This window comes from Neoarius graeffei, chromosome 3, assembly GCF_027579695.1.
Source record: "Neoarius graeffei isolate fNeoGra1 chromosome 3, fNeoGra1.pri, whole genome shotgun sequence".
NCBI classification, from domain to species: domain Eukaryota; kingdom Metazoa; phylum Chordata; class Actinopteri; order Siluriformes; family Ariidae; genus Neoarius; species Neoarius graeffei.
Genome location: NC_083571.1, coordinates 31,369,786 through 31,384,351, shown reverse-complemented (window position 1 = coordinate 31,384,351; position 14,566 = coordinate 31,369,786). Strand labels below are relative to the sequence as shown.

At 42.2% G+C, this 14,566-nt stretch overlaps 1 protein-coding gene across 1 annotated transcript in view; it reads right to left on the bottom strand.

The window, feature by feature from the left end:
* Positions 1 to 3,402: 3,402 nt before the first annotated feature.
* dnah6 (dynein, axonemal, heavy chain 6) overlaps positions 3,403 to 14,566 on the bottom strand; it is a 276,461-nt gene continuing 265,297 nt past the window's right edge. The window contains 5 exon segments of the mRNA XM_060916664.1: positions 3,403 to 3,506; positions 6,913 to 7,135; positions 7,339 to 7,490; positions 7,572 to 7,644; positions 12,942 to 13,127. Coding sequence (XP_060772647.1) covers positions 3,403 to 3,506; positions 6,913 to 7,135; positions 7,339 to 7,490; positions 7,572 to 7,644; positions 12,942 to 13,127 — 738 coding nt within the window.

Genomic DNA, 14,566 nt, shown 5'->3' with positions numbered 1-14,566 from the left:
GAGTGTGAATCAGTGAGTCAGTTTGAGTGAGTGTGAATCAGTGAGTCAGTTTGAGTGAGTGTGAAAGTGTGAGTCAGTTTGAATCTGTGTGAGTGTGAATCAGTCTGAGTCAGTGAGTGTTTGAACTGGTCTGAGTGTGAATCAGTGCGAATCAGTTTGAATTTATGCGAGTGTAAATCAGTGTGCGTTGGTGTGTACTTCAAAAGTATTTTGTTGTTTTTGACAAATCTGTATAATTAATAATGAAAAAATCAAAAAGCAATCTGAGTGTATTTTTAAAATCATTATTTGCAAAGCCAATCCTCCCTGTCCGAGTCTGTGTTGGACTGTAGTGTATCGTGGCCGTTCACTGTAGGCTCTGCAGCATTCGTGTAGCAGTAGGTGTTTAATGGGTGTCACCTTAACGCTTTCTCTCATTTTTCACCAAACCCTGTTTTTACTAAATCACCTGCCATATCACATACACACCGGCATAAAACTTGTTTTTGTTGTTTTGCTTCTACAAATGCGTCACTCGATCGCTGCGTAAATACAGACAATGACTAAAGAATCTCAGAAAGCTTTCTCGTGGATAAGTTAAGAGTGCCACGATTATTAAAGCCCCTAACAACTTATTTTCATAATAAACTCCTTACTGTAGGCTACAGCTTGTGTAGCAAACTCACTCACACTTATGCCTTACTCCAACATTACCATCCTGTTATCAACGCAACTCAAAAACTCGCCTCTGCTCAAGCACCATGTCGCTAGAAATGGTTACAAAATACACTATAGTGATTATTTTGATTTAGAGCTTCCAGGAACATTCCAGAAACGTCCTACTTTCCACTGTTAATCCTTAATAAGCTCTGACCTGCCCAATAAAGGTATTACTCAGAGTTGAGTGAAGATTTAATATAGAAATCCCGAAATGTAAGCGCTATTCAGACAGAGTTACACGCACATGAAAAATAAAATGTAAAATAATAGGGACGTGCTGGATCGAGCGCTATTCTATAAGCTATCGGATAATTGGTGTCGATGCCATTTTGTTAATTTAAGCCAAAGTTTGCAATGTTAATAATAATAATTACAACTAGGACTTTGCAGTATTTGCAAAGTTAAAAATGCGATCCTATTAGATGTTTGTGTTAGTGCTTGCCATGTTCTTAATTCTTTTTTTTTTTTAATTCAAATCGTCTGTTGCTTTTTTGGAGCATCAAATTACATTTGCCAGCAAAGTTAAAAAAGCAAAACACCGTTTCATTCTACGGTTTGCATTTTCTATCTTAGATTTATTTTCTGCTTTAAACTCAAATGCTTGTGTTTAAAGGAAGTGATCTGGGCGCTGTTGAAAAATCCTGTCTCAGATGATGATTCCACTGAAGAAAAACCTGCACCATGAAAACTGACTTAACCCTTTGATGCAAAACATGGGTTAAAAGTGACCCGGCTGAGTTTTTAATCTTCTATATCTTTGCAATAAATTAATTCCATCATTCAGTATTCAAGGTATTCCTCAATTAACTTGTTTTTGATCATCATACATCCTTATTTTATTTTTCCTTTCTTACTTTCTGAATAAAAACCCTTTTTGTATCATTACCCTTCTAATGCACAACATGGGTCAAAAACGCCCTGCATTCATTTTCCAGGTTATTTCATGTACGGCTGAGTGTTTCTATGATATACTTTTGAAATAAATTCATTTTATCATTTACTTTTCCAAATATGCAGTAAATATCTTGTTTTTGTTTTGCACAAATCATTTTTATTTTTCCTTTCTTAAGTTATGAACAAGCACAGCTTTTGTAATTCTACATCAAGTTTACACACATGGGTCAGAACCGACCCGCATGCGTTTACTCCAGCGTTTGGTGGGAACTGCGAATTGTGCTTGTGTCAGACATTTCACAGCTCAGCACAGCACAGCGCCCTTTGCCCATCTCATACATGGAAGTAATGTTTTTCAATTGTTCGAACATTACCTTAGAAAAAAATGGATTATGTTTAGGTTCCCTTGAGAGTGAGTAGATTACTTGTCAGAAAATTACAAGTAATTACTATTAGCTACCGAGCTGTTGGCATATTCTACTTTAGTTAGCTAATTTTATTGTAGTTGGCTTCACTAACTACATAGTTAATAAATAAATAACTGGCCCCATTCACTGCTAAAGTAATTACTTGAAACAAATTATTATTATAGTATTAAGACATTTCATTTTAAATCACACTTGGATGACCCATGTGTAGTAATATAAAAAGTATTTTTGTTCATAAAGTAGGAAAGAAAAAATTTAATTAATGATTTGTGGCAATTAAAAACAAGATATTTAAAGAATACTTGGAATATTCAATCATAAAATAAATTGATTTCAAAAGATGGAGCAAAGAAAAACTCAGTCAGCATGAAATAACCTGGAAAATGAATGCGGGTCATTTCTGACCCATGTTGTGCATTAGACGGGTTGTGCATATGTTTTGCATCAAAGGGTTAAGCAGCTGCGCAGCCTGACTGTGAAATTTCCCCGCGTACTGTAAATACTGATGTAACTTTCGGACTTGAGGTCGCTGAGTGCGAGTACGGCCCATATAGTTCTGATTTTTTTTAAAATGTAGTTAATTATATGGATTTCTTTCATCTAACTGTATATTTGAAACCATGTTGGCAAAGAGATGTGCTAAGACGCTGTGTGTGATCCCAGGAGCCTCATGAATATGTAAGTGTTTTTATAATCCATATTAAAATCTCCTCAGACAGTTTAAACACACCAGAGTCGACCGCTTTGGCTTTTAATTACCAAATCAATGAGAAGAGGGAACTCACAAGTCCCCAGCCATGCACACCTCCGCTGACCTTTTCTGTCTTTTGTTTGCGGCTCTAGATTCAGTTTATGTCCTGTTCACTGCCTCCTTTTACTTTCTCCTGCTCAGTGTGCATGCCTCAACACTGTGGATCAGCAGGTTGACCAAAGCACTGCGATGTGAGTAGCCTTTAACTCAGAAACGTGAATAGGATTCTGGTGTAACTGGTCTGATATTTTTTTAAATGTGAAATATCTGTATATATTTATGTACATTAACAGCGCTGTGGCTGTAATTGTGCTGTTCCTCAATTTGATTTGTCCTTGTTTCTTTTTTTGTTTTGTGCCGTCCTCTTTCTAACATGTACGGGTTTTGTGCCATGAACTAACAGCCATTTTATTACGAAATTACAGATTTCAAACAAAACCTCAATAAAGACGTGAGTTGTGTGAGCTGGCGTGACGTGTTTACTGAGAGTGAACTTCCGCTTATTTTTGATTCACTGCATTTATTTATTTATCCTGATTGATAAATTGCTGCTGAGGGTTTATTCGTTTTTGCTGTTGTAGGCACTGAGGGAGGAATAAATATGAGGGAAGGAAAGTGTGCAGGTGTTACTCAGTCGTTGAGTTGGCACAGCAGCGCTGAAGCTTTGGAGATCCAGTAATCGCTCGGTCTGCTGGATGGTAACATCACCGTCACCACAAAGTTAGTGGAGTGTCCTGTAAGAAAAACCAGCACATTCACTTTCATCCTGTAAAGCACTTTATATATATATATACTAAGTAACTTTAAAAACGCACAATGGAAGTCAACACGATATCACTTTAGATCCATGCATACCGTATATTTGAAATTTATGATATTGTATGTAATGCACACACATCTTGAAACATCGATAAAGGACATTTATTGTCAAACTCAAGAATTAATTCACAATAAAAAAATTCAAAGTGACAGTTGGTCCATGTTCGGACCGTCATGCTGGAGATTCTGAGTCTGTGTCGTCCAGGGGTCTCAGCAGCAGTGACTGAGGGTGTCAGGAATCTGTCACGGAGGTGAGCTAGCCTGATGTGCTGATCCTGAACTGGCGTCGTGACTCGAGGCTGACCAGGGCGTGGACGATCCCTGGTGCTCCCTGTCTGTCTGTAACGCTGACTCAAACGGGAAACGGTCGAATGATGAACACCGAAGTGCCGGGCGACCTCTGTCTGTGTACTTCCGGCACGCAACATCCCGATGGCCTGTTCACGTTGATTTTGGCTTAGGCGTGGCATCTTCAATAATGACAATTTTCCCATCATTTCCCCCGGGTATTTATAGGCAAGATTGTGTGTGTACAGTGTATGCAAAATTTGTTTGAAAATTAAAGCCTGTCCATGTCATTGACTACCCGAGTCATATTGTACGTTATTGAGTACAACTCCCTTAAATTCTGATTTGAGCACAGATTTGGAACTTATTCGGGCGGAACGAAGTTATTTTTCCATTGTGATAGATTTCTTTTCTTCTTGAGATAAACTCAGCATGAATTCAGCAAGTTTTATCAATGTGCGTTTTTAAAGTTACTTAGTGTATCAGGCTTGTAGTACTCGAGTCCGACTCGTGCCCTCATTTTAAGGACTCGGACTCATAAATTTGAGACGAGGACTTTTTTCTTTATTTTTTGTAACATGCCATAATAATTTGGCATTAGATATTTATATCTACATTCATTTTTGTGCTAATTTCCTGCAAGAGTGTCACACCGGACATGTGGACAGCGTGCGTGTCAAGCGGACTCTCGCTCACACGCCGTAAACGACTCGCACCTGCACAGGGTTAAGGCGCAATCAGCGCACCTGTGAAAGCACGCACACTTTGCGAAGTATTGAGTTGCGTTGCTGACACATTACCAAGCCTTATTTCCTTGCTTGGCTTCCTGATTTCCTGTTTCTCGTCTTTGATTCTGCCGAGTCTACGATAGCCTGTTTGTGCCTCGCTCGACCTGTTGCCTGTTTCACTGTTTTACGATTTTGCCTGCCGTTCTGGATTGTTTACCGTCTTCACTTGTATTAATAAACGCACCTTCTGCACTTACATCCGTCTCCCAACCATCTCTGACAGAATACTTCACACTCCCTGATAAAGAGAAGCACATTCACCTGTTCATACGTCATGTTCAGGAACAAACTAATGTTAATGGCGCTAAAACAGCCATCATCAAATGGCGCGGTTGGACTCGACTCGAAATTTTCTTTAATGACTTGGACTTGAACACTGGGGACTCGAGACTGGACTCGGACTCGACTACAACACTGATATATACACTTTTGTACCAGATGCTCCATTTACAGAATGCATAGAAACAGCATTGAAAAGCGCCATAAAAGTGGTAAATGTATCCCGTAGGGGTGCTAACGAGGTGATTATTCCTTGATAGTTACTGGATCAGCCAGCGAAAACGGTGCAAAATATCACACGCTTTTCAACACTGTTTCTACACATTCTGTAAACAGAGCATCTGGTACAAAAATCCTGTGACGCGACGCAAATGCACTCCTGTGCAAAATACAGTCCTGTGCAAAAGTCTTATGTGCATGTAAAGAAATGCTGTCGACCAAAAATGGCTTAAAAATAATGAGATGAAATGTTTCAACATACTACAAGCAGTAAGCTAGAATAAATGAAACAGAGTCAATATTTGGTGTGAGACGACGCTTTGCTTTAAAAACGATAGCAGTCTGAGGTCCAGTGAGTGCAGTTTGATAAGGAAATGAGCTGTAGGTTTTACTGAGCGTCTTACAGAACCGGCCGCGGTTCTTCTGGACACTTTGACTGTCACACTCGCTTCTTCATTTTGCACCAAAACCCAGCAGCCTTCATTATGTTTTCTTTTTTAATCTGAAAAGTGCGCTCTTATGGAATATGCTGCTCAGATACATGCTTTATTTTTTCTGTAACATTTAATTTTGTGCTGGAAAACGAACGTTTGGTCTCTAAAATGTTTTTGTACCGACTCGATAATGGAGAAGTCATCAAATAGAAATCTATAACGCAGTTTGTATGAAAAAAAAAAATAGGGTGCCTCAGACTTTACACATGCTTAATTAATATAGTGTTTATTGTATAATTTGATTGTTATACAGCTCTAGATTGTGATGATGAAGTTCTCAGACATGGTTCCTATTTAATTTCTTAAAATTCTGAATCATTAATTTCTTCTCATTTGTTAAACATATTAATCTAAACGCTATTTTCTTAAAAAATGTCTCTTATGCCATATCGTGTTGCAGCCGAGAACAAACCAACAAACATATCTCCCAGACTGAATGGTAAAGACTTGACTGAAGTTCATCTGGATCGTTGGTTTTCAAATAAGGGTCCATACTTATTATTTTTTTAATTACAGTGATAGAAATCACTCCTACATTATCGAAAGTTATTCTATTTATCAGGCGGCACGGTGGTGTAGTGGTTAGCGCTGTCGCCTCACAGCAAGAAGGTCCTGGGTTCGAGCCCCGTGGCCGGCGAGGGCCTTTCTGTGCGGAGTTTGCATGTTCTCCCCGTGTCCGCGTGGGTTTCCTCCGGGTGCTCCGGTTTCCCCCACAGTCCAAAGACATGCAGGTTAGGTTAACTGGTGACTCTAAATTGAGCGTAGGTGTGAATGTGAGTGTGAATGGTTGTCTGTGTCTATGTGTCAGCCCTGTGATGACCTGGCGACTTGTCCAGGGTGTACCCCGCCTTTCGCCCGTAGTCAGCTGGGATAGGCTCCAGCTTGCCTGCGACCCTGTAGAACAGGATAAAGTGGCTACAGATGATGAGATGAGATGAGATGAGATAAAAAAGGGGTCACTAAGGTGCAAAAACGTGATCGCCTGGCTATCTAGGGGCTGTACACGGTTCTCCATCGCCTTCACACAAATGTGACAACTTTTGGAGACATGAACTATGCTCGAGTGTTTTTAATCTGAGTGGGCTGCTGGGAAATTCAGCTTACATAAAGTGCATACATCGGAGTCTGAATATGTACATGGTGATCAATGCAAGCTGAGAATTCTTTGTTGTATAGTAATTATATAATATAAGGATGAGGAGATGATGTGTATCAAGTGTGATGTAGTGTAGTTTGATCTACAGTGATGTTACCTGTCGTGGACAGAGTTCCGGCTCTGGCTGAGGTTTTATACAGCGGTGCGTGGTACAGTGACGGGTCAGGTACGTAATTCTGCTGAGGCTCGAACTGCACCACAGGCAGCATGGGGTTCATCACCCTCGGCAACGCATCTTCCATCACCATGTTCACATCGTCCCAGCGACTCGAGTCCATGAACATCCCGTGCACAAACACTCCGTCCTCTATGCCGGGGAGCTACACACACACACACACACACACACACACACACACACGTACAAAACACTGGGTTCTAGTCAACTTTAACAAAAATACGTCTCTCAACGTAAAATCTATCTTGTGTTACAGATAGAGCTTAAAATAATAATATTTTTATGATTTATTACTGACTTCCAGTTCAACACCAGATCAAATGAATAAATTAAACAATGATTTTTGACCTCTTGGTCCTGTTCGAGTTCTGCGTCTGGTCCAAGGTTCGTCAAGGCTTCAGCGATGACGGCCTGGTCTCGGTACGCTGGGATCACGTTGAAGCGGAAGTTGAGCTCATCGATGGGCAGGTTGTATTTGCGTGCGTGGTTCTGCAGCGTGCCTGTTGGACAGTAAAGTGTATGTAGTTAATCGTTTTGCAAAGACCCAACACGCACACTCGTTTGACTTTGAGAACACCAACCTGTCAGAAAGCCCTGAGGGAAGAAGAACCCCGAGATCCAGAAAGAACTTGGCTGACCTCTGGTTATCCAGCTCTACACACACACACAGGAAAAAAAAAAAAATTATTCCTCGAACATGCAACACACCCATTAGCTGTTTTTCAACACAAAAACACATGAGAAAAGAGAACAGGTGTGGAGCTAATTACCACGACACCTTGTAGTGTCTCAAATGTGTCTCGGCTTTTTTCACACTGACCGTTTTTTCATCGTCTATTTGTGCACATTTAGTCACAACTGAGTGCTTGAAAAGGTAAACAGAAAAGCAGCGAGTGACATCAAGTGTGTATATTTAACAAACAATCACATGGCATATCTGGAGAACAGACCATCATTACAAAAAAATGTCTAAAAATTAGCGAGGAACTATACGGAGATTTATGAAATCTCAAGTCAAGTCAACTTTATTGTCAAATATGCTCGACATACAGCACAGATGAAATTTCAGTCCTCTCTGACCCACGATGCAAACAGGCAATGCAACAAATAAAAACAGAATAACTGAAATAAACAGTATAAACACTCTAGATAAGAAATAGACATCGACTAAACACTCATACAGTGGGGCAAAAAAGTATTTAGTCAGCCACCAATTGTGCAAGTTCTCCCACTTAAAAAGATGAGAGAGGCCTGTAATTTTCATCATAGGTACACTTCAACTATGAGAGACAGAATGGGGGGAAAGAATCCAGGAACTCACATTGTAGGATTTTTAATGAATTAATTGGTAAATTCCTCGGTAAAATAAGTATTTGGTCACCTACAAACAAGCAAGATTTCTGGCTCTCACAGACCTGTAACTTCTTCTTTAAGAGGCTCCTCTGTCCTCCACTCGTTACCTGGATTAATGGCACCTGTTTGAACTCATTATCAGTATAAAAGACACCTGTCCACAACCTCAAACAGTCACACTCCAAACTCCACTATGGCCAAGACCAAAGAGCTGTCAGAGAACACCAGAAACAAAATTGTAGACCTGCACCAGGCTGGGAAGACTGAATCTGCAATAGGTAAGCAGCTTGGTGTGAAGAAATCAACTGTGGGAGCAATTATTAGAAAATGGAAGACATACAAGACCACTGATAATCTCCCTCGATCTGGGGCTCCACGCAAGATCTCACCCCGTGGGGTCAAAATGATCACAAGAACGGTGAGCAAAAATCCCAGAACCACACGGGGGGACCTAGTGAATGACCTGCAGAGAGCTGGGACCAAAGTAACAAAGGCTACCATCAGTAACACACTACGCCGCCAGGGACTCAAATCCTGCAGTGCCAGACGTGTCCCCCTGCTTAAGCCAGTACATGTCCAGGCCCGTCTGAAGTTTGCTAGAGAGCATTTGGATGATCCAGAAGAGGATTGGGAGAATGTCATATGGTCAGATGAAACCAAAATAGAACTTTTTGGTAAAAACTCAACTTGTCGTGTTTGGAGGAGAAAGAATGCTGAGTTGCATCCAAAGAACACCATACCTACTGTGAAGCATGGGGGTGGAAACATCATGCTTTGGGGCTGATTTTCTGCAAAGGGACCAGGACGACTGATCCGTGTAAAGGAAAGAATGAATGGGGCCATGTATCGTGAGATTTTGAGTGAAAACCTCCTTCCATCAGCAAGGGCATTGAAGATGAAACATGGCTGGGTCTTTCAGCATGACAATGATCCCAAACACACCGCCGGGCAACGAAGGAGTGGCTTCGTAAGAAGCATTTCAAGGTCCTGGAGTGGCCTAGCCAGTCTCCAGATCTCAACCCCATAGAAAATCTTTGGAGGGAGCTGAAAGTCCGTGTTGCCCAGCGACAGCCCCAAAACATCACTGCTCTAGAGGAGATCTGCATGGAGGAATGGGCCAAAATACCAGCAACAGTGTGTGAAAACCTTGTGAAGACTTACAGAAAACGTTTGACCTCTGTCATTGCCAGCAAAGGGTATATAACAAAGGATTGAGATGAACTTTTGTTATTGACCAAATACTTATTTTCCACCATAATTTGCAAATAAACTCTTTAAAAATCAGACAATGTGATTTTCTGGATTTTTTTTTCTCATTCTGTCTCTCATAGTTGAAGTGTACCTATGATGAAAATTACAGGCCTCTCTCATCTTTTTAAGTGGGAGAACTTGCACAGTTGGTGACTAACTAAATACTTTTTTACCCCACTGTGTAGATACACACACATACATACATATAAATTGGAGCAAAAGGACATAAAATAAAATAAACAGTCAAGGGCACTTGAGGTATAGCAGGTAAACATGAAATAAACAGTATAAACAATAAACTAATGGCTGTTAAGGTGAGGTCGTGCGGAATAGTGCAAATGAGCGAGGTAAAGTGAAATGTGCAGTCCCTGAGTTCAGTGTGCGAATGAATGTTGAGTGTGTGTGTGTGTGTGTGTGTGTGTTGGGGGGGGAGACTGTGAGGGTGACATGATGTCAGATGCTGAAGGGGGGCAGAGGAGGGAGGGAGTTGAGCCTCCTGACTGCCTGGTGAAAGAAACTGTTCTTGAGCCTGCTGGTTTTGGCCCGGAGACTCCGCAGTCTCCTCCCCGACGGCAGCAGGCTGAAGAGGCTGTGAGATGGGTGGGTGGGTGGGGTCACCTGCAATCCTGATGGCTTTGCGGGTGAGGCGGGAGTTATAAATATCCATTAGAGAAGGGAGAGAGACACCAATGATCCTCTCAGCTGCTCTCACGATGCGCTGCAGAGACTTGCAGCAGGACACGGTGCAGGCGCCGTACCACACGGTGATGCAGCAGGTCAGAATGTTCTCGATGGTGCCTCTGTAGAAAGTGTGCATGATGGGGGCCGGGGCTCTTGCTCTCCTCAGTTTGTGGAGGAAGTACAGACGCTGTTGGGCTTTTTTGGCCAGTGATGCGGTGTTGTTGCTCCAGGACAGGTCTTCAGAGATGTGCACACCCAGAAACTTAGTGCTGCTCACCCTCTCCACTGCAGCACCGTCGATAGATAGTGGAGCATGATGGGTGTGCGCTCTCCTGAAGTCCACAACAATCTCCTTCGTCTTCTCCACATTCAGGCGGAGACTGTTGTCCTTGCACCACATGGCCAAGCGGCTCACCTCACTCCTGTAGATTGTCTCATCGCCTTTGTTGATGAGACCCACCACGGTTGTGTTGTCCGCAAACTTAATGAAAAGATTTGAGCTGGATGTTGGTGTGGGTCAGCAGAGTGAAGAGGAGGGGGCTTAGCACACATCCTTGGGGGGCCCCCGTGTTCAGTGTGATGGTGCTGGAGGAGTTGCTGCCGACCCGTACAGTCTGTGGTCTCCCCGTCAGGAAGTCCAGCAGCCAGTTGCACAGGGAGGTGTTGAGTCCCAGCTGGTCCAGTTTATGAATGAGCTGCTGAGGAATGATTGCGTTGAATGCTGAGCTGAAGTCTATGAACAGCATTCTGACGTACCGTACGAGTCTTTTGTCTCCGGGTGGGTGAGGGCTGAGTGGAGGGCAGTGGAGATGGCGTCATCGGTCGAACGGTTGGACTGATAAGCAAACTGGAAAGGGTCCAGGGCGGGGGGGAGGGCAGACTTGATATGCCGCATGACGAGCCACTCGAAGCACTTCATGAGGATGGGAGTGAGTGCGACAGGGCGGTAGTCATTGAAGCAGGAGGGAGACGGCTTCTTCGGGACCGGGATGATGGTGGTGGCTTTGAGGCACGTGGGGACAACAGCCTGGCTCAACGAGATGTTGAAGAGGTCTGTAAAGACATCTGTGAGCTCCTCGGCACAGTCTCTCAGGACTGGGATTTATGGGAGAACCTTCGTTCATAAATCTAGATAGCGGCACTAGCTAATTAACTGCTACAGTCGTTATCGTTACAATGTGTTCATCTTCCAGTACAAAAGGAGTTTCGACCAGCTTTATTATTTTTTTTTGACGCAGCCTAAAAGATACCAGAAGACATTATTGCTAGCTGCTAGCTATCTGACTATGGCCTCCTGCTGAGGAAGCTTGAAGCAAACGTTCATATGAAACGCCGTGTGTTATGACATTTTTCAAGCAAAACACAAAAATTTGCTTTATTTTCATTAGTTAGGCCTCATCCGCTGATACATCCTTGACGTGCGTTTTTCATTCCTGGAACTGGACAAATGAAAATAACGTCACGCACGTAATTGAGAATTCAAGACAAGGATGCATTTGAAAAATGTTCATTTTGTTTGTACCTTGCATTACAAAGTAAAACAATCCTGATTGCTGTTACACTCCGAAGTACAGAATCCTACAGCGAGTTTAAAACGACCTCCATCAGGACAGACGGACGTTAAGAATAAGCCGGAGGTTTCCTCTATCAGGCGACAATCGCTTCTGCTTCAGCTCCCATGTAGGACAGGAAAGACTTGTTAACTAGAGCAGACGGCTGCAGGTTATTAACCTCAGAGCGCTGGACCCGTTTGTCCTTGAGCACAACTTTCTGTCTGAAGCTATTTTAAACAGTTTGTTCCCAATTGTTCCTTTACTTCAACATCACTGTACTTTTATAACATGAATCACTCAAATTATGTCAGGAGTCACAAAAGTAAGCGTGTGTGGTGAGAGTCTGTTTTGTGAAAGATCTTAAAGGAGAACTGAAGGCAAATTTTTTATCATCAAAATTTTATTAAATATAGGAATGCATTTCTGACAGCTATTTTGTCGCTGCTAGAGCAAGTTCTGAGTGTTTGAAATACGCTCTGTAATATATCAGTCCATATATCAAAGCGATGGCCGTAAACGAGATTCGCTGAGACCTGTGCGAGACATCGTAGGACGGAAGTAAAACGTACAGCGGAAATCAAAGCGACCGACATTTGCCAACATTGTCAAAAGATGCGCGCGCCCTCTTTCAAATGCTGACGTAATCAAGCCGGAAGTTGTGTTTGTTTTGAGAGCAATCAGGAAAGTTTGAAAAAAGTAGGCAGTAATCATCATTTAAACTCGTTTTTGTGCAATACTTCGCTTGGAAAACAGTTTTCAAAATGGCGGCACTGACACCTGGCTGACACTTCACGTTTCTAAGTCTTGCGAAGATCGTGCGGATAAGCGACGCCTACCGTGGACCAAACGAACTAAATTCAACACGGCTAAAAACTGAATAGGCCGATGAGTATAATATTTAATTGCGATTAGCTGCCAATACGAGTCACGATATAAGGTTACTAAAACCGAAAATGTAATTGAATAATGCGTTAATTAAGAAATAAAGCAAGTTTAAAAATGACTTCAGTTCTCCTTTAACTACAGTCTTATCTTACTCACACACTCAGATTTTTTTGCCGTTGATTAATATCAAAATAACGTAAAGGAACTAGAATGTAAAGTGTGTCTTACGTCTATGAAGGCGGTACGCAGTGCTAGGTCTCGGACCCAGCTGCCCAGAGGCTTCAGAGACGGGTACGCGGCACTGGCCCAGTGCTCCGGCACCTGGTTGTTCAGGAAGCTGTTGTAGATCCGCTCCATCTCCTCAGACATCACCACCAAGCCAGCTATGGCCTTCTGCAGGGTACACAGGGAGGTCTACACACACACACACACACACCACAATTTACACAATTAGATCAATATCCAAATCCTTATGTAGGTCAGTGATTCTCTCTCTCAGTCCTCAGGATCTTTCATACCCTCGGGTTTTGAATCAGGTGTATTAGAGCCGAAAAGCACCGAGAGAGAAATACAGATCTGGGTCATGTTCAGACTTCAAGCGTTCACTCGAGACAGAAATTCTTAGCTATCCAGAAAAAAATATATAGATACAAAATATGACTTTTACTGCCTCACATTCTGTTTGATCATCTTCAATGGATTCAAAGTACAGTATTTTCATTATAAATGTTTTTTTCATGAGCTTGTGCATACTTGGGAGTGCAAATAAAAGATGAACAATTTACACAGCACTAAGAACCATCTTTTTATGGCGTATTTATCCCGACCAAAATGGTACAATCGGATCGTGGATGGTGTGAAACACCATATAAAGTGCTCTAGTGACACTTACAGTGGGGCAAAAAAAGTATTTAGTCAGTCACCAATTGTGCAAGTTCTCCCACTTAAAAAGATGAGAGAGGCCTGTAATTTTCATCATAGGTATACCTCAACTATGAGAGACAGAATGAGAAAAAAAAATCCAGAAAATCACATTGTCTGATTTTTAAATAATTTATTCGCAAATTATGGTGGAAAATAAGTATTTGGTCAATCACAAAAGTTCATCTCAATACTTTGTTATATACCCTTTGTTGGCAATGACAGAGGTCAAACGTTTTTTGTAAGTCTTCACAAGGTTTTCACACACTGTTGCTGGTATTTTGGCCCATTCCTCCATGCAGATCTCCTCTAGAGCAGTGATGTTTTGGGGCTGTCGCTGGGCAACACGGACTTTCAACTCCCTCCAAAGATTTTCTATGGGGTTGAGATCTGGAGACTGGCTAGGCCACTCCAGGACCTTGAAATGCTTCTTACGAAGCCACTCTTTCGTTGCCCGGGCGGTGTGTTTGGGATCATCGTCATGCTGAAAGACCCAGCCACGTTTCATCTTCAATGCCCTTGCTGATGGAAGGAAGTTTTCACTCAAAATCTCACGATACATGGCCCCATTCATTCTTTCCTTTACACGGATCAGTCGTCCTGGTCCCTTTGGAGAAAAACAGCCCCAAAGCATGATGTTTCCACCCCCATGCTTCACAGTAGGTATGGTGTTCTTTGGATGCAACTCAGCATTCTTTCTCCTCCAAACACGACAAGTTGAATTTTTACCAAAAAGTTCTATTTTGGTTTCATCTGACCATATGACATTCTCCCAATCCTCTTCTGGATCATCCAAATGCTCTCTTCAGACGGGCCTGGACATGTACTGGCTTAAGCAGGGGGACACGTCTGGCACTGCAGGATTTGAGTCCCTGGCGGCGTAGTGTGTTACTGATGGTAGCCTTTGTTACTTTGGTCCCAGCTCTCTGCAG